Source organism: Onychostoma macrolepis, chromosome 06 (assembly GCF_012432095.1).
Source record: "Onychostoma macrolepis isolate SWU-2019 chromosome 06, ASM1243209v1, whole genome shotgun sequence".
Classification (NCBI taxonomy): domain Eukaryota; kingdom Metazoa; phylum Chordata; class Actinopteri; order Cypriniformes; family Cyprinidae; genus Onychostoma; species Onychostoma macrolepis.
Genome location: NC_081160.1, coordinates 22,204,289 through 22,230,293, shown reverse-complemented (window position 1 = coordinate 22,230,293; position 26,005 = coordinate 22,204,289). Strand labels below are relative to the sequence as shown.

The 26,005-nt window shown below is 39.8% G+C and overlaps 1 protein-coding gene across 1 annotated transcript in view; it reads right to left on the bottom strand.

Moving 5' to 3' along the window:
• herc2 (HECT and RLD domain containing E3 ubiquitin protein ligase 2) overlaps nucleotides 1-26,005 on the bottom strand; it is a 58,387-nt gene that overhangs the window by 19,052 nt on the left and 13,330 nt on the right. The window contains 56 exon segments of the mRNA XM_058778193.1: nucleotides 1,044-1,221; nucleotides 1,305-1,395; nucleotides 1,479-1,622; nucleotides 1,988-2,069; nucleotides 3,427-3,538; nucleotides 3,621-3,796; nucleotides 3,889-3,980; nucleotides 4,061-4,166; nucleotides 4,717-4,907; nucleotides 4,981-5,120; nucleotides 5,209-5,317; nucleotides 5,534-5,659; nucleotides 5,807-5,975; nucleotides 6,054-6,152; nucleotides 6,265-6,302; nucleotides 6,305-6,406; nucleotides 6,616-6,880; nucleotides 9,421-9,563; nucleotides 9,932-10,078; nucleotides 10,236-10,374; nucleotides 10,878-11,108; nucleotides 11,249-11,445; nucleotides 11,532-11,679; nucleotides 11,859-12,043; nucleotides 12,137-12,319; nucleotides 12,425-12,617; nucleotides 12,736-12,923; nucleotides 13,112-13,303; nucleotides 13,928-14,075; nucleotides 14,235-14,375; nucleotides 14,492-14,668; nucleotides 15,267-15,397; nucleotides 15,483-15,678; nucleotides 15,878-16,005; nucleotides 16,111-16,243; nucleotides 16,385-16,599; nucleotides 16,800-16,950; nucleotides 17,044-17,147; nucleotides 17,241-17,411; nucleotides 17,654-17,839; nucleotides 18,035-18,199; nucleotides 18,287-18,471; nucleotides 18,623-18,801; nucleotides 19,084-19,208; nucleotides 19,459-19,687; nucleotides 19,840-20,040; nucleotides 20,129-20,322; nucleotides 20,928-21,179; nucleotides 21,258-21,371; nucleotides 21,482-21,639; nucleotides 22,856-23,007; nucleotides 23,202-23,390; nucleotides 23,672-23,845; nucleotides 23,923-24,094; nucleotides 24,266-24,376; nucleotides 25,220-25,361. Of these exon segments, the coding sequence (XP_058634176.1) occupies nucleotides 1,044-1,221; nucleotides 1,305-1,395; nucleotides 1,479-1,622; nucleotides 1,988-2,069; nucleotides 3,427-3,538; nucleotides 3,621-3,796; nucleotides 3,889-3,980; nucleotides 4,061-4,166; nucleotides 4,717-4,907; nucleotides 4,981-5,120; nucleotides 5,209-5,317; nucleotides 5,534-5,659; nucleotides 5,807-5,975; nucleotides 6,054-6,152; nucleotides 6,265-6,302; nucleotides 6,305-6,406; nucleotides 6,616-6,880; nucleotides 9,421-9,563; nucleotides 9,932-10,078; nucleotides 10,236-10,374; nucleotides 10,878-11,108; nucleotides 11,249-11,445; nucleotides 11,532-11,679; nucleotides 11,859-12,043; nucleotides 12,137-12,319; nucleotides 12,425-12,617; nucleotides 12,736-12,923; nucleotides 13,112-13,303; nucleotides 13,928-14,075; nucleotides 14,235-14,375; nucleotides 14,492-14,668; nucleotides 15,267-15,397; nucleotides 15,483-15,678; nucleotides 15,878-16,005; nucleotides 16,111-16,243; nucleotides 16,385-16,599; nucleotides 16,800-16,950; nucleotides 17,044-17,147; nucleotides 17,241-17,411; nucleotides 17,654-17,839; nucleotides 18,035-18,199; nucleotides 18,287-18,471; nucleotides 18,623-18,801; nucleotides 19,084-19,208; nucleotides 19,459-19,687; nucleotides 19,840-20,040; nucleotides 20,129-20,322; nucleotides 20,928-21,179; nucleotides 21,258-21,371; nucleotides 21,482-21,639; nucleotides 22,856-23,007; nucleotides 23,202-23,390; nucleotides 23,672-23,845; nucleotides 23,923-24,094; nucleotides 24,266-24,376; nucleotides 25,220-25,361 (8,789 nt within the window).

Below are 26,005 nucleotides of genomic sequence, written 5' to 3'. Positions count from 1 at the left end.
AGAAAAATTCTCCTCACTCATCCAAAAACAATCTCCAGCATATTCAGTTATCAGACACGACTGGAACTGGCTTCTATGGTCAGATTAAACTAAAAAAATGAGCTTTTTAGCAGCAAACACTCAAGATGGGTTTGGTGAACACAGGGATAAAAAGTACCCCATGTGTATGAGAATGAAATATACTGCTGTATTTTTGATGTTGTGGGCCTATATTTCTGCTGGAGGTCCTGGACATCTTGTTTAGACACATGGCATCATGGATTCTATCAAATACCAACAGATAAAACATCAATAAAGTGACTGACTCTGTTAGACATCTTATAATGGGCCATATTTGGATCTTCCAATCCAAACACAAACCTCAAAAACAACACAAAAATGGGTCACTGAGCACAAAACCAAGCTTCTGCTATGGCCATTCCAGTCCTCTGACCTGAACCCTATAGACAAAAAGTGGGGTGAACTGAAGAGAAGAAGCACCAACATGGAGCTGGGAATCTAAAGGGTCTGGAGTGATTCTGGATGAAGGAATGATCTCTGATCTCTTGTCAGGTGTTCTCTAACCTCATCAGGCAATGAGGTTAAACTGGCAAATGGAGGTTTCAAAAAGTATTGAATAAAAGGGTGCCGTTAATTGTGGCCAATGTGTATTAGAGAAAAACATTTATTTCATAATGATATTTCCACCCCATTTTAAATTCTTATTATCCAAAGAAAGGTTATATTTCTGTGAATTTTGAAAATAAAAGATCAAAAGGATTAACAATGCAGATACATTTTCACAGTCTTCTTTGATCAGATTTACCAAGGGTGCCGATATTTTTGGCCATCACTGTACATAAATGGGGCAAGGCTTAAATCTTCAAATATTCTGCCAAAATTTATTTTCAATTACATATTAAAAATAGTATATGATATAAAATGAGATTCCGTTGTCCATCACCTGCACCTTATAGGGATTCCTCTGCAAAAATATATGGTAAACCTGCAGTTTAGAACAGAGAGCTCTGAGTTTAATGATATACTGCAAGTAAAACAAATACCAGTTTGGGTCTGAGCTGAGTAGTGTTGTCTCCGTGGCCCAGACGGCCATATTCACCCAGACCCCAGCTGTACAGTTCGCCACTTGAGGTGATGGCAGCACTGTGAGAGCTGCCGCAGGCAATATCTCGTATGCGCTTGGTTTTCAATGCCTCAATTAGCCGTGGCTTATCACAGTTCCTGGTGGGGAAAAAAAATTGTGATCCCTCTAGAAACCTTCCACATATTCTACATTCCTACTGGAAGATTTATAAATGACCTACATTCGACTGAAGTGCCCAAGCTTGCCATCATCTCCTTCACCCCAAGAAAATACTTTTCCATCCACAGTCAACGCCATGGCATGCCTACCACCTGAACACAAACAGTTTACCCACTTTAAAACAACACGTTCTGACAACAAAGGATCTTTTCCATGAAACAGAAAAAGGGCATACCTGAATGTACAGCAACTTTCTTGACCACATAGTTGCTGAGGGCAGATATCTGTCTTGGTATAGGGATGGTTCCACTGGACAATCCTAAACCAAGTCTTCCATTAGTGGCCTCTCCACAAGCATATACTTTACCTTCAGCAGTCACTGTAAAGACAAAGAATCAATCATTCATTTGGTTAAGAGTATAATGTAATACTTTGGTATCAAACTGCAAAATAATAAGCATCCAACACTAATAAAACATTTATTTTAGATATAAAAAAAAACAACTAGAAAGACACACTGGTATCTTGTATCACATTGCTGTTGCTGCTATTTTGCAAAAAGCAAAATGATACACAAGGCCATGCGTTACAGTGATTTTTACCACCTTGCATCATACACCCAGGGTTGGAACTGAAATTTCATAGACCACTTAACTGGTGGTGCAATCAATCAATGTAAAGCATGGCATTAAGCAGCAAAGGCATAAAGGACTTCTTTTGTTTTGTTTTTTTAAAACAACTTACCAGCAAAAAGACTTTTAGAGCCTCCAGCCACCTGCACCACATTCAGAGCAGACAGGGTCTCTGAGAATGATGGGACTTTGATCTGAAAGAGAAAACAAGACACTAAGATTTTTCATTGCCAGCTATAGCTATGAAAGTTATGCTATCATATAATCAACACCTCTATAGAAAATATAATTTTATATTAAATGAATAATATTAAAAAAAAAGAATAATTTAAATGTGTTTTTACTAGTGCTGTCAAAATTAGCACGTTAACGCAGGTGATTAATTTTTTCAGTTTAACGCATTAAAATTATTTAACGCCGGTAACGCAGGAGCGGAGCCTAGGGCTAGCCACCCCACTCATAATTGCTGTTTCTGTCTGTTTTTTCTTGACAAGAAGTGCATTTATTCAGTCGCAGAATGTCTTTACAATCACATCAATCCGGAGACGTTTCAGACGCGTGCTCCAGCTTCATTTCAGCATCAGGCGCGAGTCAAACAAGTGCGAAAACCGGCGCGCGCTGTAGCCTGTATCAATTCATATCAAAGCGCGAAATAAACTACGTGCATGCGATGTCGTGGTCAGTTAAGGCATTAAGTTACCAAAAAGGCGATTAAAGCTGCCTTAAAACTGTGCGTGCATGTAATATGTTATATATAAGTTACATTAAGAACATGTCTCTGAAATGGTTTTCAAAACTGTCCTGGAGCAGCCCAGCACCGTCTCCCTCATCTAACACACTCAATTCAACTCGTCAGCTCATTAGAAGAGACTGAAATGTGTCAGAAAAGGTAGAGTTGAGAGAAAATACGATGCGTGTCAGATCCACGTCAAGTTCAGCAGTGACAGCTCTTAAAGAAATAGCAACTAAAACAACCTAATAACCAGCTGCTGTGATGTCTGTTCATCAAGAATAAAAGAAAAAAAAGAGGAAATCAATAACTTTTATATAGCTGTAAGTATTTATCTGTATTTAGTTTAGAATTTTGTGTTTGATAACTTTATTCAATTTCTATATATTTCTGCTGAGGGGCACATGTAGCCTAGTTAAATATAACATTTATTATAATGGATTTATGTGAAGATTGTTTTAAGTTCACTTAAATTAGAAGTTATTTTTAAAGTCTAATAAATGTTAAAATTGATAGCTCTTAATTATAATGTAATGTTTAATGGCTATAGTCAATGGTTAAATATTAGGGAAATCAGTATTACTTGGTATCAGTGATACTAGCCTCCAGTCATAAAAAAGATGCCATTAAACAGATATAAAAAAAATGTTGTTTGTACATTAATTTGAAGATTGAATGTGAAATTATTGCAATATAAAGTATATTTAAAAACTTTATTGTTAGATGGGATTAATCGCGATTCATTTCAGAAAAAATTTGCAATTAATTAGTTGATTTTTTTTTTAATCGATTGACAGCACTAGTTTTTACACATTACTGACCTTAGACCCCTTAAGTCCACCAAGTTGGTCCTTATCGTTGAGACCCCAGACAAAGACTTTGGTTCTGATGGTGGCAGCGGACTCCAGCCCCGACAACCTCTTTCGAGTCAGACTGCAAAGGAGATAGAAAGAGAAACTAAATAACATATCAGTTCATGTTTTTTCTGCTTTACCAAACGCACCAAAACACACACCTTCCAGTTGTTGTCTTCTCATCCTCCTCTTCCTCATTGTCAGATGCCAAGAAAGGCACAGTAGCCAGATCTTCATCCTCTGCGCGGACACGCCCCGCAATGCTCAAGCCGTGGATCTTACAGTCAATCCCTGAACTCCGGCACTGTTTTATGGCAATCTCGATGTACCTGTGATACTGAACACAAAAATACAAGACTGCTCAACATTCCTAAAGAAACAGCTCTGCAGAACATTCTCTCTAATACTTGTGAGGAAATTCAAACCAACCTCTGTGCAGTCACTGAGCAGAGAGACAGCGGTGTCTGTGGGATTGATGTTGATGGCCTTCAATTCGATCAAATTGTTGAGAGAGCTTCCACCTGGAGAATAAACATAGTTGATCAGGTCACCCATAAAAGGTTTCACTAAGAATGACCTGAAAGGCTTCATGGTTCTTTACCTGATACCACCACCAGTGAGGGCATGTAGCTGCTGTCAGCTGGATCTACAATCATTTTCAGTCTGTGGACCAGGATGTCCGGGAAAAGCTCCAACCTAATCCAGTGCTATTGAAAACCAACAAAACAAAACAGCATAGATTTTTCCCTCCCTCTCAATTAAACTTACTATCAAGTGTTTCCAATTGATCTTTGCTACGTAAACAAGCAAATATGCAGTACTATTGAAAACTTTGGGGTCAGTTTAAGTTTTTTTAATGAAAAAAATATGCTCTGCAAGGCTGCATTTATTTGTTCACATATAAAGTAAAATTCAAATTCAAACTGTTTTCTATTTAATACATAAAAAAAAAAAAAAATTATTCATGTGAATAAAAGAAGTGCATTAAAAGTGCATAAAATTTAGCGCACAAGAAAAAAGTGTTTATTATCAATGTTGAAAACAGTTGCGTTTCCTAATATTTTTGTGGAAACCGTGATGCATTTCTTTCAGAATTCTTTGATTAAAAAAGCATTTATTTGAAAAATAATTTTTGTAACATTGTAAATGTCACTTTTAATCAATTTAATGCATGAGTAAAGTAAAAGTACACACAAATAAAAAATATTACTGACCCCAAATGTTTGAATAGTAGTGTATGCCTATAATTGGACTGACCTTGCCCTGAGAGCCTGAGGACTGCCAGCATTGCTCTCCACAGTCTATGAGCCGAGACGCCTGGTTAACAGAGGATGAAACGCTGAGGTTCTTCACCACTCTGGACCACTCATCAATCAGCATGCCACGCTGACTGTTGTGATGCCTCTTTAGCTGCTTTCCTGAACGCCCACTGAAGGTGGGTGATTGACCTAAAGGGAAATGATTAGGTTATATTGTTGTAATGCTAAATGACAAAGCAGCTATTGAATAATATTCCCAAACCTGGTTCATTTATTCGTCCGAATGAATGTCTAGGATTGTGTTTACGGGTCTTAAAGCAGCTCTCGCAAAAGTCAAAGTCATCACAGCTCCGACACTTAAACCTGGAGCCATTTATAGGGAACATCTGACATCCGTCACACCTAAGGAAAGTGTAGAAACAGTATCATTTTATTTAGTTCATTTATTTATTTGTTGTCAAGAGGTGATTTTCACTTGTACTCTATGTACCTGACACCAGGATGTACACTGGGAACAAGTTCCATCTCTGATAGCAGCCCAGTCCAGTGTGACTGCTGAGGAAAGTCCACTATCACATCTTTCCCGTTGGCACTGAAAGCTGGACACAAACGTTAAATAATTACACAGTAGGATCAAACCCAACAACAACAGTTTTCATTATTACCTGAAGAGAATGCGCTGTGTTACAGGTTTAAGATATACAGCAAAACAATTTGCATAAAAGTATAGCTCAACAAAAACTGGAAAACATGAGGGCAAGCAGTTAGTTTTAAGGTGAAAAATGTGTTTAAACCCGTTTAAACAATCGTGTTACCTTTGACAACACCCACACTCCTGTGAGTGACAGATCCCCACTTGTACTTTGGTGTTGTGACCGAGGGCTTCACTCGCACTTTATCACCTATCTTTATATGAGACGGAGAACTCTGGGGAGGAAATCCTGGATAATAGAGAATAACATTTATTTAGTTTAAACAAATGCTGTATATAAATAAATAAACACAAAACCAATATAAGTAACGGCAAAACACAATTAGGACTTCAGTCCATATAAAGTGTTTAAGAGCAGAACATAAAGAGGATTTACCCAGCAGCTCAGTGTGGATGTAACGGACCCAGTAAGTTCCTCCTTTCTGCTGCCAGTCACACTGCACATTCAGATCATGCAGGCCGTCTCTGTCCAGCTTGATCACTTTCCCCACGTCTCCCTCATATACCTCCTCATATGTCCTGCAGCACCGTACCATCATGCCCACCTGTGCACACACAGACCTTATCAGCTCATCTCATCCATTAACACCCAAAACCATAAATAAACAAGCATAGCTCCTCACCTGAATGTTCTCTCTCACATATACAGCATAATCATCGTTGCTCTGAAAATCCGACCTCTTTTTAAACGTTTGACTCTCAGTCACCACAACCCCAGGAGGCTGACATGTAAGGGAAAGAGCGTTTGTTACGCATTTAAATGACATTACAAGTGAATCTGAACCTCGTCCTCGTGTGTCACGGATCATTGTGTGTATGTGTAATTATACGCACCACAGGGAAGGCTGGCTCAGGCTCCTCTAGCTCTTCAGCACCTCTTCATCAGAGAATTCATCTGATACAGTATCTGCATCCGACAGATCTGTAATGTGAACATCTGGATGGTCCAACAACCAGCCCACTAATGCCTCTACACCTAAAACCCAAACATAATGAATCAGCTTCTAGCAAAAATGCTCCATGTAAAAAATGGAAAACAATGGTGCCCAAATGACCATGGCATTACTAAGTTACCATGTAAGCAATGGTACTTTCTTCTAAGGGTAGGAACATTGAGTACTCAAGCATGTAGTACAGACAGAATTCAATTTAACATTTCATAAACTTGAGCTAGTGGTGCAGTACCTGGCACTCCAGAAGCGCCTGTGGTTCCAGCCAGTGATTTAAGGGCAAATTCAATGTTTTTCCTTTGAAAGCCCATCTCCATCAGCTGCAGGACAATGGGAGCAGGGGGCACAGGTGAAGTCTTGTGTTTCTTCTGCTTGGGCGGGCGCATATGTTGCACAGTGACCGGTGTGGTGGCCTCGCTGGAGCTGCTGTCCTCAAATAGGGGGGAGGACGGGTGTGTGGATTCAACTGCTAGGTACTGACACACCGCCAGAGCTGCTGCCTAAACACACACACACACACACACACAGGCACAACGTCATTTGAAATTCAGGGAGAGAAAAAAAAAAGAAGAAAAAAAAGAGAACTGGGTGATGTAACATCTGAGCTGGTAACTGAAAGGCTCACAATCAACAGCATCTGAGGCATAATGTTGATTACCACAGAAAAATAATATATTATGAAAAATATATTATAATAACTAAGTAAACCATGATTGTTTTTTATGCATTTAAAATAAAGTATTTTATGCTCACCCACATTGCATTTATTTGTTGAAAAGTAAAAACAGTAAGACGGTGAAATATTAGTACAAATTAAAATAAGTGTTATCTGTTTTAATATATTTTAAATAGGGGTGCTCCGATTGATCGGTTACCGATCACTATCGGCAAATAATCACTTGGGGAAGTTTGATCGGATGTCTCTAAAAAGTCCGATCTCACAAACCGATCTCTAGCTGAAGACGCGCCTGCTGTGAGAGATTTGGCACGACATGCAGCGCACTGTCTCACTGTGCGTTCACACCGCCGTCGGCGAGAGCGTCAAAATTCGCTCTGGCCGCCCTACCAACAACGCTGTAGAAAGATTCATTGACACTCTGATGATCGAACGCTTGGTCTTGTATTTAAAGGAGCCGAAAAGGAAACAAGTATGTTGATCTTGTGCAGACGGACCACAAGTAGGGTATAAGTTAACCTCATAAAATATTTTAATTGTGAAAGTAAGAAAGTGATCAATGGAAAGAACGTAACAATTATAGTTACATGTTTGCTAACAAAATAAACCAATAAAAGCCATTTGTGTGGTGTTTTTTGCGTTCATGGTTAAGTGCTAGTCTAATTTCAACATGCAGTTTACAGGAGACGTCTAGGTCTTTAATTAATTAACATTCATTTGTGTGCAGCCTACAAGTGTAGCCTAAATGCAGTTGGTCAAATCAGTGTTGTTTTGAGCAAATTAATTGCATTCCCGCTGAAAAACAAGCATTCTAGCGTGAAAATGCTTAGGAACTAATGTGGTCGGAACCAAAGTTTACAGGACTGCGTTCTCTGGACTCCTCTCAAGCGGAGGACTTCTACATTCCGATTGGTTGCCGCCCAACCACGTCATAGCTCATTACCATAAAGTTGACTTGACTTCAACTCTCCTCGACGCCGTCCAAGATGCGCCACGCCATTCTCGCCGGAGCTCGCCGCCGGCTCACATTGAAAATGAATGACTTCCGGCCACTTTGACGCTCTCGCTGGTGGAGGTGTGAACGAGCGACATGTTGGCCTACAGGCCTTGATCACTATCTGCACCCCCTGTGCCTTTAGGAATGCCAAATGGCCCTTTTGTTACTCAAGATAGGTTTGGGACAGGAAAGCAGAAGTCTTTGACTATTTTCAACCTTACAAATGTCTGCAGCAGAGCAGAGATTGTTTCCACTGCATGCGCTGAATTAAAGTAACAGCGCATTGTTTGCAGTAAATATGAACACGGATTGGCACGACAATGTAGTAATAACATCATAAATGTATATAATTAAAGTCTACTGTGTTTCACAGTCAACACATAGGGCTTTTTGGCTAGGTTTAAAGGAAAACAGCACTTTTAGATAAACAAGGCAATAACAGATGGCACTCGTGGAGGTAGAAAAACAAAGTTCTTTATGAACCGCAGGATTGCTTGTAATAAAGATTTAAATGCAAAAGGAAAGGCAGTAGAGCTGACTGTTTCTGTCAATGGTAAGTTTGTGATAACATAAGAAAAGTAGTTTAAGGCCCGGTTTCACGGACAGGGCTTAGACTAAGCCAGGATTAGGCCATAGTTCAATTAGGACATTCAAGTAATTTTTATAAACATGCTTAGGAAAGAAAAACATTACTGGTGTGCATCTTGAGACAAAACAAAGGCACTGATATATTTTATGATAAGTCAGTGCAAGTTTTTTTCAGTTGAAACATCTCAGAATTACATTTTAGTCTAGGACTAGGCTTAAGCCTTGTCTGTGAAACCGGGGGTAAATGTTTTGCCACTTGAGCAACTTAATATATAAATCTAGAATCAAAAGTAAAAAGCATTGAATAATGTGTTGCTTTGCTTATATTTATTGTGTTTAAACACGTCTATGAAAGATTGTATTACTGTACTGTGTAAAAAAATAATCACAATGCTGAAAAACCATTTTCAGTGGCATTTTCGGTATCGGTGATCGGATCGGCAGATACTGCTTTCTGTGATCAGCAATCGTGATCGGGCTCAAAAATCCTGATCCTGATCGGAGCATTGATTTTGTGATTTAAATCTTTACTTTCACTTTTGATCAATTTATTGAGTCCTTGCTGGAAAAAATATCTTACTGAGCCCAAACATTTGAAAGGAAATGTAAATTATACAAATTATTATATAAAATATTTGTATACACCATATATTATAATAAAACAAAAATTACAGCTATAGCTATAATTCAAGTTTTTGGGTCAATGTTCCGGATTGTTAGCCATTAAATTTGCCATAGGTAGAATAAAATGTTAAGGAAGTGCAAATACGATCTCTGACCTCCAACTCCTGGCGGTGGAATATGGCTTTGATGGGGGATGGTTGAGTGGATGCTGACAGCAGCTGCTGGAGGAGGATGAGGGGAGGCTGAGGACCCTCAGGAGACAAATCTGCCACATCAGGAGACGACGCACACTGATCCTCTGAACACAAACACACAAAATCATAACATAAGCACATTAGAAAATTGTCAGAGAAGACACCACATTTAAAAGCAGTCACCAAAAAAAAAAAAAAATCTACATGTGACCACCAGGGGGTAGTGATGTGATACAACTGAACACGATTCAGTCGTTCCCAGTGCATTATAAACAGTTAACAGATAAATTCACTCCTCATGACTCCTGCATGTTCTGGTTGGTGTGTGAGCTGTGAGAAAATTGTATAACTTATGGCACCACAGGATTTAAAGATAACTGCGCACAGATAAAGGCAAGAGCAAATAAGTGAATCAGAAAATGCATGCAGATTGAAACTAGAAGTGAGATCAAGGGTGACATTCTGGTCTCACCTGTAGGATTGGGGCTGACGTCTATGACAGCTGGCTGAGAAAGGATCTGTCGGAGTTTGTCCTGGTGGGAGAGCAGAGCACGCGCTGCCTTCAGGATGTACAGTCTGAGCTGTTGACACCGCAACAAATGCACATCCACCTGATCCGCTGCAATGACAAACACAAAAACCAGAATATTTATCATATGTAGATTAGCTTGTGTGGAGCAGAAGTTTTTGCGTGGATGGTTGCATGAACAGTTTATTTCTTTCCCCATCAGATCACCAAAATTGCATTTGATTTGTAATTTCTGCATGTGGCTTACCCGTAAGTCCTCTGCTGAGGGATTTCTTCATGCGTTGTTTCTCTAGCTTGCTTCCTGCCAAGTTGACTAGCTGGGCCCACACTGTCAGCATTGGCTCAGTGAAGGGCAGGTTCTGAACACTGAATGGAACCATATGAAGCTGCAAAGATATCCAGACAGACAGAAAACAAACAACGATATCAACCATAGAGAAAAACAATGGCTATGTTCATAAGAATGCACTACTCTTGATATATCTGCAGTATACAGTACTGTATGTATGCATGTATATTGCACATTATATTATACATAAACATTTAAAAGTTTGGGGTCAACAATATTTCTTTAGTGTTTTTGAAAGTAGTTCTCTTATACTCGAGGCTGCATTTAAATCAAAAATACATTAAAAGAGAAGTATTGTGAAATTAAATTTTTAAAGACGCTTTGATTAAAGGAAAGTTACAAATAACAGCTATTTTGAATAGAAATGCATACTTGCTGAATAAATGTATAAATTTCTCTTTTTTTTTTTTTTTACTGACCCAAACATTTGAACAGTAGTATACATACAATAGACAACAGAAAACACTGAGTAGAACACTGTATCCCACAATGCAACATGGTCAACTTGGGAAGTAATCCTGTGTGTTGATGCATATGTACCGGTTTGAGCTGACTGAGCAGGCAGACTTTGCAGTTCCTCGTCTCATGGAACTGAACAGTGATTCGTCCTTTAGGTGTAATGCGAGTCACAGTGCCCTCCCCATATTCCTCGTGAACCACAGGTCCTCCCAGACGCAGACGGTCATCAATCCCACCAATGACTGCCAAAACTGCCATCAGACTGCCCACCGCCGGGGCTTCTGCATTGGGAAGGTAGTCTTCAAGCACAGCCTGACAGAAACACAATGTAGAAAAATTCAATATCATCTCACCAGGGCTGAAAACCAATATATGGTACCTTCAGTAAAATACTTCCGTTATTTTACAACACTAATATTAGTTGGCTAATGACATTAAAATTGGACTTGTACCGCTTCAGTGTGTCTGCCTGCCATGACATCACTGATACCACTGAGCTGGGAGTTAATGTATTCATTAACAAGGCCATTCCATTGGCCAAGGGAGTGAAGTGTACGCAGTACGGCCACAATTTCCTCTGCTAGGGTACTGCTGTGAGTGGCTGTCAGAGAGGCTTGAGGGCGGGACTTTCTCCTACGCATCGAACCTTCTGTAAAGCACAAAACATTATGTTAAAGTGGCATTCTGATATTAGCATTTGTACTACCTCACAAGAGTTAATAAAATGTACATTACCCCTGAGGAGGGGCAGATCAGAGGAACAAGTGCTGAGCAAGCTGCCGAGGAACCCAAAGAGTTTCTCCACCAGAAACTTCATATCCTGCGAGCGCACTGTCTTATCCCAGGAGGGTAAAACAGCCTGTAGAAGCCGCAGGGCAAGAATCTGCCAGGGAGTGAGGAAAGATGGATTAAGACGTAGCACTAAATGCACTCATTTTAACCCTGTGGTGCTCATGAAGGTGTAAAAATGACAATTATACAGTAATGAGACAAGAAAATCTCTCATCTTCTTGGTAAATCCAGTAATAAGTGTTAAATGAAACCAGGATGCAATGCTGGCACCTGTCTCTGTAGCGTGACTGCAGTGAAGGACTGGTGGCCCTCCACGATGCGTATGAGCAGATTGATCCATGCAGAGGAGCTCAGGGTACTGCACATCTGGGGCATGAGAGCTATACTGCGAATAAATCCCAGCGTGCACCAGCTCCTGTGCTGCTCGCGGGACACCAGCTTGTGAGATGGACAACCTAAAGAAGAAAGGGAGGAATGTGGTTCAAATATAAATTTAAACACTATTATATAATTTTAAAAAAATTAACAAATAAACTCTGGGCTGTTACCAGTCTTGTCATTGGCTCCACTCTCCACCAGTATCCTGAGTAGACCGCACAGAGTGCTAATAGCGTCAGCCTGCATCACCTCAGCGTGAATCCCAGAGGCTAGTGACAGTGTCTTCAACAGATTAACTGTACTGGTCAACATGATTGCAGTTGGGTGAACACTCTTCTCCATCACCTCCCCTTCTGAGACAAAGATGGAGAGGTTGTATAAATCAACATGGCAATTTCAAATACAGTAAAGCACAAAGGCTAGGTAGTATATGCTTTGTTTTCTGCAATGACACAAACCGGTGTCGTCCTCCGTGTCAGAGTCTTCTGTGGCCGGTTGGGTGGCAGGTGGCGGCTCGGCCAGTTTAAGGTCATACTTGCCCTCTTTGCCCATCCTGTAAGAATTGGTGCTGCTGGTGTCCCACTGGACACGAATCCAGCCATCTTCTCCCAACTCCCCAATCACACGGCCCAGGCCTGGTGGTGGTCCGTCCTAACACACACCAAACAGAAACGTGAATAAACTGACCTGACAATGCCTTGTTATCTACACTTGCAGTGTAGAATTCATACAAGTGTGCAGAAACGCAAACACATCAGCTTTAACTTACCTGATCTCCCCATTTCCAATCAGGTCCTCTCATCACCCTAGTGCCAATCTTCATCATAGCTGCCAACTCAGGGCCAGAGGCAGGGAGAGGGGTGGGGGCCGTCTCCTTCCTGGACTCCTCAAGAACTGTAGCAGAGCCTCCATGAGCTACAGAGCTCAGCTCCTCATCACTGCTATCAGAGCTGGGACCTGTGCAATACAATGCAGACATACACATTAACAGTATAGAAGAGACCAATCTGTCCCTGTTGAAAATTACCCTATACAATAAAGTCCATCTGACCCCATAGTATTAACCAATCTGACAGTATACAACTGGCCCTATAAAATAAAACCCATCTGATTTAAGAGAAAGCAAGTCGAGAGAAGGTCCTGACCAATGAGTCGAAGAACACTCTGGGTGAGGGCGAGGATACCAGAGTTCAGCAGGAGACTAAGGCTGTTGGCTCCATGTTTGAGAGTGAGCATGTGGAGCATGGCCAGCAAGAAGCGTGCCTGAGGAATGGTACCCAAACTGGGGCCTGCTGGGTTCTCATTAGTGATGGTCTGCAAAGGCACTGGCTGCACACCTGGAGGAGAGGAAACAACATTCAGTAACACAAAACACCATACCATTCAAATAGTTGGGGACAGTAATTATTTATTTATTTTTTTTATAAAATATTTGTGAAATTATTATTATTATTCAGCAAGGGTGTATTATATAGATACAAAGTGACAGAATACACATTTATAAGGTGACAGAGGATCCATATTTAGAAGTAAATGCTGCTCTTTTGAACTTTCTTTTCAATAAATCTTTCACAAACATACTAAGTAGCAAAACGGTTTTCAGCATTGATAATAATAAAAAATGTTAACTGTTAACTGCGCACCAAATTAGTACGAATGATTTTGAAGGATCATGTGAAACTGAAGACTGGGGAAATGGATGCTGAAAATGTAGTATTTTAATAATTTACATTTTAAAATATATTTGGCTAGAAAAGTGTTATTTTAAATTGTAATAATATTTCACAATATTATGTCTTTTACTGTATTTTCTATAAAATAAATGTGGCCTTGGTGAGCATAACAGGCTTCTTTCAAACAAATTAAAACAATCTTACTGACCCCAAACTTTTAAAGGGGTAGTGTACATCAATACATTAATTACATGTGTTTTATAATCATTGTAATGACTTCACACATACCCAGCTCCTTGAACTTGACGCTGGCCTCCAACAAGATGTTGCGGACATTCTGGATGGCCCAGGCATAAAGCTTACCGAACGTCACCTCCAGCAACATGCGGTTAAATGGAGGAATGAGATCTACATCCTTTAGGCAGTCAGCCAGGGGCTCTCTATCAGGGCAAAACAGATATTAATGTAAATACAAACCAATGCAAAATACTGTTGAACTGCCATACTAAAATATGCTGCAAAACACAAAAGAATCTACCAAAAACAAAACATGAAAAGCAAACGCCCTGCTTGAAGATTGTTTATCTCTTTAAACTTGCCCAAAATTGGTCCCTTCAGGTATGACTCTCTGCCAGCCACAGAGCATGGCGTACTGTACGGAAGGCAGGAGGAAGTTTTTGGATGCCAACTTCAACATAGTGTCTATACCTTCCAATCGGACCTCAGCTCGCTCCAGCTGTACACAAGTATTATTGTTAGGAGTTAAATACAGTCATTTACAGTTCTATTTTATGTTCAGAACTACCTTTTCAGGCAAAACAGATGGTGGCGGTTGAACTTCAATTTAACTACCTGTTTAAGGAGGCACTTCCTCATCTTTTCCACATCAAGTGGTTCCTCTTTCAGAGCGAACTCAACGATGGCGCTCATGAGGCTGGACTGAGAGAAGGAGCCCTGAACGCTATGCTTTAACCAACGGTACTTCTGAACACTGCCTATGGTGTTTAGCAGTGGCTGCCACTTATCCTGCTACAAGATAAAAGAGAAGAAAATTAATAAGGCTGTCAATTACATAATTTTAATAGAATGGATTACATGATATGTTTTAATTCAAATTAATTTTACAATCATATTTGTAAAGAAAGGCTCCACAATAAAGATGATTTAAGACAAAATTATTAATGCAAAGAGACCCATACGTTAAATCAACCAAGTCAATGACCAACTAGCAAGTAAATTTGTAAAAATAGTAAAATAAGCTAATTAATTAAATTAGTAAAGACAAGTGTATGCCAAACAAAAAGAATAAGTGAACAAAGCATAAATACTCTGAAATATATAGAACGCATAAGTAAATCTCCAAATCAAGCAGTAATTTCAACTAAAAAATGATGTTGAAGGGGAAGGTATTAAAAGCAACTTTGAAAGGAACTGTCCTGTAGCTGTAACACATGCAGATAACACCGAGATGTCAGAGCCAGACATGCAAGAGTTATTTATAGACACACACACCACAGCTGTGATAGTCTCATCAGATCTTACTAAGATATGCATCATTCAATTAGAGAAAGCACAAGAGAGAGGGAGAGAGAAAGAAAATACTGAAGGTAAATGGAGAACAGCAAACCTTTGGGGATTTGACAGTGGTTTGTTTCTTGTCTGCAGGGGCGGGACTGATTGGAGCAGGCAGCTCCTCATTGGTCCCTTCCCTCTCCATCTTACCCTCCTCCAAATCAGCTGACTCTGACTTCTTAGGCACTGAGAGAATAAGCAAAACATGCTATAATTATAAACTGAACATCCTTTTACACTGAACATTTAAATGAACTGTTAGACTTGTCACCTCTCTTTTTGCGGCGGTCTCTGATCAGTTTCTGCGTGATCCTTTTCCAGCGAGGCTGAGAGCTCAGGAGCTTCAGTTTGGACACAATAGACAGGTCGTTACTGACGGCAGGCCTGAGCTCATTAAACAGGAAACGCAGCCTCTCGATCACTGGGGCGCACACCTCCTTATAAGAGCGGCCTTGCTCCTGGTGCGTCTGTAGCAGACGGGGGAAAGATCCGAGAGGAGGGGGTCAAAGAAATCATCATTACACACCAACCCCATTTACACCTGGCATAACCATGCATTAACATGTAAAGCTAAGGTGCTAAAGTGTTTGTAATTACTAATTTACATTTAAATCACAAATATGACAGCTTGAGCTGCATCAAGAATATTCCCACTATTTAGCTCACTTTTATCAAAGAACACTTGGCCTGGTACACCATTCGACACACATCAATCACAGATTTAGGGAGGGACCTCTGTTTCCCCTGGTCCACACCCAAGGCACATTGATCAACAAGTGAGAGGGCGACATGACCTGTATAAGAAAACAGAAATCAACAGTAATATTGACAACTGTGTTTAGAGTTTTTGGCTAGTTCACAGAGCAGGATTTCAATAAAACAAGCACTTTTTAAGTTACCAATGTCCTGGTGCTTGAGAAGGCAGCAGAGCAGCAGGCGGCCCACTTCCTCTACAGGATGTTCTGGCGGAAAAGTGATAGGAGTGATGAGATGGTACTGTTTACAGCACCGCTCGATTTGGCATAGAAAGTCCTGCAGCAAATAAGAAAGAATCCAACAATTATACATTATCTGTATTAATCAATTTGACAGTCAAATATTGGGAAATGGACTGCATAATAAATTATCACTTATTTGTCTCCGTATTTAGTATAGTCTATCTCTGTGTATGACCTTCACAGTGTGGTCCTGGGTGTTGTTGTCAGCGATGGCCTGCAGGAAGGGTTGGGCATGATCACTTAGGGTGATTCTGCGGCAGTAGAGTTTGGCTTTGTCTGGTGTGGTGGTCCCAGGAGAGCTGCAGTGGTCCTCATCCTTTTCCTCATTATAATTATAGTGGATCTGACTGGTCTGAAGACCACCGAAGAAAATCGATGACTGGAGCCATTCTGGAAGGTACAAGAATAAAGGTGATTAATTGGTTTGTTTTTAATTGTGTATAAAAAAATAATAATATTGTAATACACTGTATTAATCATGTTTTACATAATTTTTAAATGTTTCTTGGACTTTTACAATTTTTTTTGTATTGATTTTTGATATACAACTGAAACGTTTGCAATATTATAAGCTAAATAAATAGACTCACTGGCACATTCTAACTCTATGCGGGAGAGAGGGGTGCTCATAGCCAGATATGAGGCATGTAGCCCCAGTAGCAGACCAAGGTTCCTCTCAGCATCTATCAGAGGTGAGGACAGACTGCTTAGGTCAGGCGTTGTCACCATTTCCTGGTTGGGCTAGAGAAAGACATAGCCAAAAAAAAAGAAACATGAAGTCCAAATATTCTGAGAATAAAGCCGGTTGAATCTATAATACAAAGTCATGCAGACCTCCATGTATTGTCCCACACAGAAAGCTTGCATGAACTCCCTGGTGTCTTCAACCTGGAGAGCGGCCTCTAAAGCTACCACAGGATCTTCTCCAGCAAACTGGGCTGTGGGGGGGGATAGATGTCAATAAATTTATAAAACTTTTTTTAAAAACAAATTTCAAGTAAAAGGTTTTAGTCATTTTAGTCATGTTATACCGAGGATGCTGTTCCCAGTTAAAGTTTGAGTCTGGAAATCTTTAATGTCATAGACCTTCCCATCAATGACAGTCCAGAAACCGCCATCTTTGTTATGATTCTCCAGGTCAGCTTTGCGGATAAGCGACACTTCCTCATTGTTCTTTGAGCTCGACCCATTGAAAAAGAATCCTGCAAAGAAAGATTTGTGCTTTACTGCTCTTCATTTACTCTACTGCACTTTTCTGCTTTCAGTTATCTTTAGTAAACTTAATATTGTGTTCTTTACATGTCAAGTTTTGATTTTATCATTTACTATAAGATTTTTTTTTTTTAATACATAAATATATTCATACTGGATTAAAGCATTACTAAATTAAGCAATCAGACCATCTTGGTTATGAAGGAAGTGTGTGGATTGATCTTTCACATACCCATGAGTCCAGGCCAGGCGAGATCCTCATTATCATCTCTCTCCATACCAGGAGATAGCTGGTTAAAACGGTCCACGTGCTCCAGAAGAGCAGCAAGGAGAGGAATGGATCCAGTCTCCTGCATCAGGCCAGGATCACGGGTCAGCAATAGCACGATGGAGACAATCAACTCTGGTAGCAAAACACCTGGAGGATAAAGAAACGGGATGCTTTGCAATTGAAAATGCCTTCAGAGACTTTGAAATGACATGAATGTAAATAATTTTCCAAATTTAAATAAACAATTGTCATTTTAAGTTGAATTATTCCTTCAATGCTAGAATCATTCTAAAGCTATCATTTAAATTTGGTGAATTGTATATAGTAACATGGCAGTTTTACCTGTGAGATCTCCCTCAAGGACACGTGCCACCTCTGCAAAGTGACGATGACTGTTGAGGGCGATGCTGGTGGCCACAGGCAGAATATCTCCAATGTGTGTGCACAGCAAAGCCATGTACTTCTTCAAAAGAGATCCCACTCCAAGAATCTCTGAGTGACTCAAAGCTGTGACAATAAGAGATACTGTTGACTGGATGCTCAAAAGGTGGCTTCCTTAACAAAATCCCTGAAAAATTAAGTTCTTCTACTTACTGTATCCTCCTACACCCACAGTGCCACTGACCCCCACGTACAGCTTGCAGACCAACAGCCTCTGAAAGCGCAGCAGTAGATCCAGAGAGGCAGAGCGCTCCTTGCTGACCTGCTCCGTGTCTTGGCAGTTTGAGATTCGTCGTGCCACATCCTTAAGACGAGCTATAGTCTGTGAAGCAATGTTTCTATAGAATAAAACACAAGGACGAGTGTTACTAAAGGCTATGAAGTTCAGTTGATTAAGAATGTTACTTTTGCTAAAAAAAAAAAAATTAATTAATAAAAACTTTAAGATTACAAATGTTTCATGCATTGAAAAGTGAATCACTGCAGTACCTGAGCAGCTGTTGGACCAGCTGGACCAATGGAAGGCTCTGCTTGTTTGTTGACTCATAGATGCCAGTGTTGATCAGGTCTTTGTCCAGTGTGGTGCGACAGCGATGCAGAGAGGAGGCACTGGCTTCCTGCTCATCAATTTCCTTCTCTTTCTGTGCCTCTTTTTTAGCCTCGATATCCTAATAGAAGAAACACAGAGAAAGTAGTTAACTGGAATGTCAAAAAAACTAAAAAAAAACAAAAATTAAACAAAAAGATAAATAAATAACTGAGTATATACACGTTTCAGATAACACATTACACAATCATTTAAAATTTAAATGATTTTTGACACTTTTCCCTCAGGGGTCATGAATCAGTTTCCTCTGTCTGGTTTTTGGCAGCGCTCTGTTGAATGTTGGAGATATAAGGCATGTAGGGTGAATAAATGATGAAGTGACTGATGAATAAAACATGCTGACCTGGATCTCGGCCGTGATGGCAGCGTTCAAAGCGGACTCCAGCCCTCCGTCCGCCATCAGACTACTAACCAGGAGGTCAATCATGAAGCGACGGCCAGGACTTACACTCATCTCATTAGCAGATGCTAAAAAACACAGAAATGCATTTGACCATCAACATTGTGATAGAAACAAACATGACCTAGCCTGCTTATTTTTTATTTTTTTTGCACATCACAGCAGATTCTATGTGGTGCTAAGATGATTTATCCACAGATGCTGCCACATGTAAACCAGCCAATTGCATTTAAATTACGAGAGACAATGCAGCATCATGAAAGACAACACTGACTAATGATAAAGGTAGTACTAGCACTTAGTTGTTTATGAACTGACCTGCATTGGGCAGCAGTGAGGACAGTGCTCTTGCTCTTTCCTCCGCAGTGGGCAGTAGCACTGACCAGCCACTCTGGAGCACGGCCTGGGCGGCCGCCTGCACAGTATTTAAAACCCCAGCGTTGCTGGCCAGCGTCACCACCGTTTGCTTGAGGTTGTTAAGCAGCCCACTTCCCAGGCCCAGACCCAGCTCCTCAGGGTCCACCTGGTTACTGATGGCTGCATGGAGCTGGAAGAGATAAAATACAATGATAATATTCAAGGTGAACTATGCTTTTAGGAGGACATACCATCTCTATCATTCAAACAGGTATTTTGGAATAAATCAATGTACATTCTGTCATTTATATGGCAGTAGCCTAAAAATGTTAGACAACTGACCTGTAGTCTGAGCAGGTTGAGAGCGGCCACAACCATGCACTCTTTCTCCTGCGGGGGTGGCCAATCAGAGCTGCCGTCCATGCCGTCGCTGACCTGCCGAAGCAGCAGGTCCAGCTGGTCGAAGGTCATTGTGCACACATCCACCACGAATGGTACGCGGAGCCCCACTGACCACTCAGAGCATGACGACCATGCAAAACTCTTGAGAAACAGAATATATGAAAGATAAGAAATATGCAGTCGAAAGCAGTATAAAATGAATTACATTCTGGTGAAAGACAGGTTATACCTGGCCAGGGCCGCAGGAGATGCCTACTATGTGTTTGGAATTAAGGCCCGGCAGGGCTTTAGGCTGCTTCTTATTGGAGAAAAGCGTGTCAAAGTGCTGTAGTTTATCATTACTGCCCCAGCTGTGCACCTCCCCTTCTTCTGTGAGAGCCAGGCAGTGTGTAGAGCCAACTGCTACATCCACCACCCTCTTACCTGAATTGACAAAGAATTAAATGTTAAAAGCAGACTTCAGATTAAAAAAAAAAAAAAAAAAAAAGGAAAGAGATGAAATCTGGTGATCGAGTTGAAATAAACCATATTTTGAAAAGTATTTGCTGATAAAGTCAACATGATATGGCATTTTGCTTCCATAATGTACCATTTACAAGTGAATATTTAATGGGCAAAGACTTGATTTGATCCATCTGGAACAGATTAAACCTGGATTGTGAAAATGCCTAAATAAATTTGCCGTATGTCGTATTTTTTAGTAATTTTACTTTTTCCATCTAATATTTCATACCAGCTTTATTTAAATTAACAGAATTTATTTTAATTGTTTTAGTTAACAATAACACTGTTATATTTCAATGGAAGACTACAAAAAAAATAATAATTCTTCTTTGTAATAATGTGTGAACTAAGCAAACATTCACAATGAGGAATTTTTCAAAATTAGATCAGGAACATGTTAAAAAAAATAAATAAAATTAAAATAAATAAATAAATATAAATTATATATATATATATATATATATATGTCATGTTGACTTAAACCTGAAATGAGTATTTTGTGAAAACAATGGAAAACACTGAACCTTGTAGACTGTCAAGCAGTTTGGGATAGCGGACATGTTCGTCAGTGCCGTGGCCAAGTCTTTGATTGTCTCCTTTGCCCCAGGTGTACACTTGTCCATCTTTAGTAAGAGCTACGGAGAACTGGCTCCCACAGCACACCTTCATGATATCCAAATCCTGTAACTTCTCCACAAGTTTTGGCGTTTTGCATCCATCACTGCCCCCACGACCAAGTTTACCATAGTCCCCATCACCCCATGACCACACCTGACCTGTAAAGAGCATGCGAGAGAAATTATCATACCATCCACACATTATCTTTCTGAATGTGCCCTTATTAGATGTCGTACCATTCTCAGTCACAGCGAGGGTCTGAGCATCTCCACTTCCACAGGCCACATCAATCACCTTAAGCCCCTTTAGAGCAGTTACCAGCATGGGAGTGGTCTGGTCCTCACTAGAGCCTTCAGAAAAACACACACACATCATTTAACTGTGTCCTGAGGTAAGATTCTATATACATCTTGTTATAAGCAGCAGTGGATTTTAGCTGGATTTATACTGGAGATGTTACCGTGGCCCAGCCTGCCGTAGTTTCCTCGGCCCCATGTGTACAGCTCTCCATCTGCTGTGATTGCGGCGCTGTACGTGCTGCCACATGCGATGTGAATAACTTGCTTCCCTGCCGGCCTCCCTGAGAATACTGCAATCATGGTGGGTTCCTCTAAATACCTGTAGAAGCACAAAAAGTAAACAAAATGTATGTTATGTGATTCTTTGCATACAAAGAACTATATATTGTTTTTAAATTACATACTGTTTTTGGCTGTCTGGAATGGTTGGTTCTGACTGGTCAAATCACAGCATTGAACGGTTAAGTATTTTTTTATAATAACTGCTAAACTGTTAATTTAAAAAGTTGTTAATGACAACATATTTGTGCTTAGCCTTAGATGACTTTGATATTAATTTGTTTTTCCCTTAAACATGACATGCATTTTTACCACTCAAGAGTTTTCTTTTTCAAATAAATGATTTTTATTCAGCAGTGATACATTAAATTGATCAAAAGTCAGAGTAAAGTCACTTATATTTCTAAACAAAAATATGATATAGGATATACGTTTTCTTAATATTAGGTACTTATTGAAATATTTTCATTCATTTAGAATTCAATATTTCATTTAGAGATATTGTTCATTCATATTTTTTTGCAGTCAGGTATCTTTTGATATGTTTAGGTTTAGCATTTGTAGTAAATTTTTGTTTTCACTTATGTTTTATGTTTATTGCCCTTATAAGAGGTGATTTTTTTTTATTGCCCTTGTTAGTGTTTTTTTGTTTGTTTTTTTGGTCATGTGGGTGACCATGTGATTTAGGTTTGTGCTATATTTAAGGGCTGAACTATGGATGTGTTCATTGTCTGATGAAGAGCTTGTAGGCTCGAAACGCCACCTGTGGTGAGAGCATAAATATTTGTCTACTTTTGCTGTGGTGTGCCAACTTTGCTGTTCCTGTCTAAACAAAAATATAAATAAAATATTTCTATTCAAAGTAAATTGTTCTATAAAAAAAATATTATATTAATAGAAAAACCCTGAAAAAAATGCAGATTCCACAAAAATATTTATCAGCACACTGATAACAACAAGAAATCAGCATATTAGAACAACTTCTGAAGTATCAAAAATCTGTTTATTTCTGTAATGTCAAAGATAGGTTTTAAAATAAATCAAATTTAATATAAAGAAAAACAGGAAATTTTTTATTTTAATATTTCACAATATTACCCATTTACTGTATTTTTTAACAAATAAATGCAGCCTCATTAAGCATTATAAACATTTTAAAAATCGTATCTACCCAAAACTCCTGAACTATTGTGTATATACTGTATATTGGTCTGAAAGATAATATTGGAAGTTTGATGATGCTGGTGTGCCCTTACGTAGTGTCTCCGTGTCCCAGCCTGCCTCCATCTCCACATCCCCAGGAGAACACCTCCCCATTGACTGAAAGTGCCAAGTAGTGCTGCCCATCCGGGTGAGCTGCAAGCTTCATTATTTTCCTGGATGACAACGCATGGACTAGCATAGGGGCCTGACAGGAAGTCACAAGTTAGTTTAGTGTGCAAATCCAAAGTAGAAAAATAAAGAGACAATTCTGGGTCAGCAACAGCTATATACACACACACACACACACACACACACACTTACATTAATCTCTAAAGCATGTGAGAAAAAACAAAACAAAAACTACAACATAGCATACAGCTAACAAAATGAGGGACTCACTAGCGTAGTGCTTTTGTAGTTTTGTGTGTAGACAGCACCAGTGATGGTCAGGATGAGGAAACCCTTCTCTGAGCAGACAATCTGTGTGACGCCCAGGTTTGACAGTGCCTTGCATTGAATTGGTCCATTCACATTAGCATAAGGCTTCCATCCAAGCAGACCCCAACCAATTACCTCCTGCAGGGTACCCTGGAAGAGGAAAGACATGAAGAGATTGAGCTCTGTGAAGAATGATTCTGATTTCCTCATAGAGGGATTACAGATCATAATCAAAAACAAGAGTTCCCTGGTGCTTCCTAAAGATTCATTGTGTTCTAGAGTCAATAAACTGCTTCAACGCAAACAATAAAAAAACGGGACTCCAGGCAACCATGTAGCATGATTAAGATGACACAAAGCTGAGCCACTGTTACGTCCTGTATGACGCAAATAAAATGTCAAGACACGGTTGAGCGTGTTGCATGCAGTACCTTGTTAGAGGTTGGTGAGCTGCACTGCGGGGGGCTGCATGGGGCTACCAGGCGGTCCAAGTGTGCCATGATGACTACAGCTGTCTGCCGCAGATCAATGGCCAGGTCATTATCTTGAGGCAGTGTAAGGTAGCGCAGAAAACTCTCATTTGGGCTCAGAGGGGCAGAAAGGATCTGAGAACGCAAGTAGCGAGATATAAAACCTGGAAGAACCGTGCAATAATAAAAATGATTCAGGGATTCAATCTCACCTCAATTTCCTCTTCAGGAACAGGCTCCTCCTTACTGCTGTGGATGTTCTGGAAGCGCTGCAGGAGGGGGAGTAAGGGGGCGCTGGTGCCCTGGGTCGAGCGCTCATTGTCCATCTCTCTGGTTCCACTGTCCCAGAGCCTCAGCAGCAACAGAACCGCAGACAGCAGCTGACTACAATATAAACACGTGCAAAAGGGAGTTCTTATAAGGACCCGATGTTCTCAGAAAACGCACATGCAAGGTCCAAATTTAACACTAGGTAAGGGCCAACTGAGAGTAATTTTAGTCATTTTATCAAAAGGAATTTTGGACAGCGGTCATATGTAACATAATGCTGAATACCTGAGAGTTCCTCGCTGCACTGCAAGCTCCAGCAGGATGGCCAGGGCCAAGTGCTGATCCTGCAGGGGAATGTTACTGGGCGCTTTTCCACTGACACTTCCATGGATGTCACTGAAAACAACATTATAAAATGAGCTTAAAGCGGCAGTCTGTAACTTTTGGCGCACTAGCAGTTAATAAACAGAACATTGTAGCTGGAGCTACTTTTCTCCGTTTATGTCTATGACGAATCACGCACGTACTGGGCTACTCCGCAGCGGTACCTACCCGAACCAGTCTGAAATAGTCCAAATATAAACACTTATTATAGGTGTACCGTAGTGATTCAGGACAAGCCAAAAACACGGTTGGAAAATGGATTCATGGTGTACTCCCTTATTATATAAATTTTGTAAATCTTGAACACAAAAAAAAAAAGTTACAGACTGCACCTTTAAATAGCAATGAGCTTTAGGAATGTGTAGATTCATGATCAATAAAGTTGAGGTCAGAAAGACCATCATTTTTAAAAGGAAATTAATCATTTTATTTAGCAAGGACGCTTTAAATTGATCAAAAGTTGCAGAAAATACATTTATAATAATAAAATATTAATCATTACAACTGTTTTCAACTGATAAATATAAGAAATGTTACTTGAGCAACAAATCAGCATATTAGAATGATTTCTGAAGGATCATGTGACACTGAAGACTGGAGTAAAGGCTGCTGAAAATTCAGCTTTGCATCACAGGAATAAAATACATTTTAAAAATGTATTACATTTTCTTCTTAAATTAAATTAAAATTAATTGCAATAAAATTTGTTATTTACTGTATTTTTTATTAAATATATGCAATCTTGCTGTATCTTGATCCAAGTTTTCTAGTTAGAAGATAAAAACATAGTAATTTTAAGTATTTAAGTATAAAGTATTATTTCTGCATTTGGGAATAGCTGAATGACTGGCAAACCTGAGGAATTTGGTAGCCCTCTCGACCACCTCCAGCCAGACGGGTGACACTGTGCCCTCATCAAACAGGGTAGCTTCTGGGAGAGCCCGCAGAGCATCCAGAGACTCCTGCAGTAACTCACTGCACAGGTCTGCATCATCACCTGAGACACCACAAACAATTAATGTGTGTGAGTATAAGACTTCTTCATACAGTATACATTTTAAGGCTGCCATCATCATGCAGTGTTTTGGCTAACAGACAGTCTGCACTGTCAAAAGAAGTTTATAATGAAGTTGCATCTTTAAATTCATTCTCATCAAAAGCACTGTCTTTACAGCCACATTCAGGCAAGACGTATTTGGCTTCTGCATCACGTCTCATGCCGTTTCTTTTTAACACAATGCCCTCAATATTACACTTGATGTCGTATCAAGTTAAAAATAGTCAAGCTGTGCCTGATTGGGACACATTTTTACTTCCTTTTCTCACTCAGAGTTAGTCCAGGTGACTTTATGACAGGATCAGTCCTCCATAATCTCCCTTTCAGTTTCAGTCCCTTTCAATATAAAAGTCCTTGCGACTCACTCCTGAGGACAGTCGCAATAATGTAACTTTCTCTGAAGATGAAATTATAATCACTAACGGACCCTTTCACAATACCAAATACGGCATATACAGCACTCAAATTAATATAGGATTTAATTACAAAAAGACAATAAAAAGATATGAAACTTAACTTTGCCCTAAAGCCAAATCGACTTCCTCTGGAATAAGTAATAGATTAATAAGACCAAAGATTGCCCA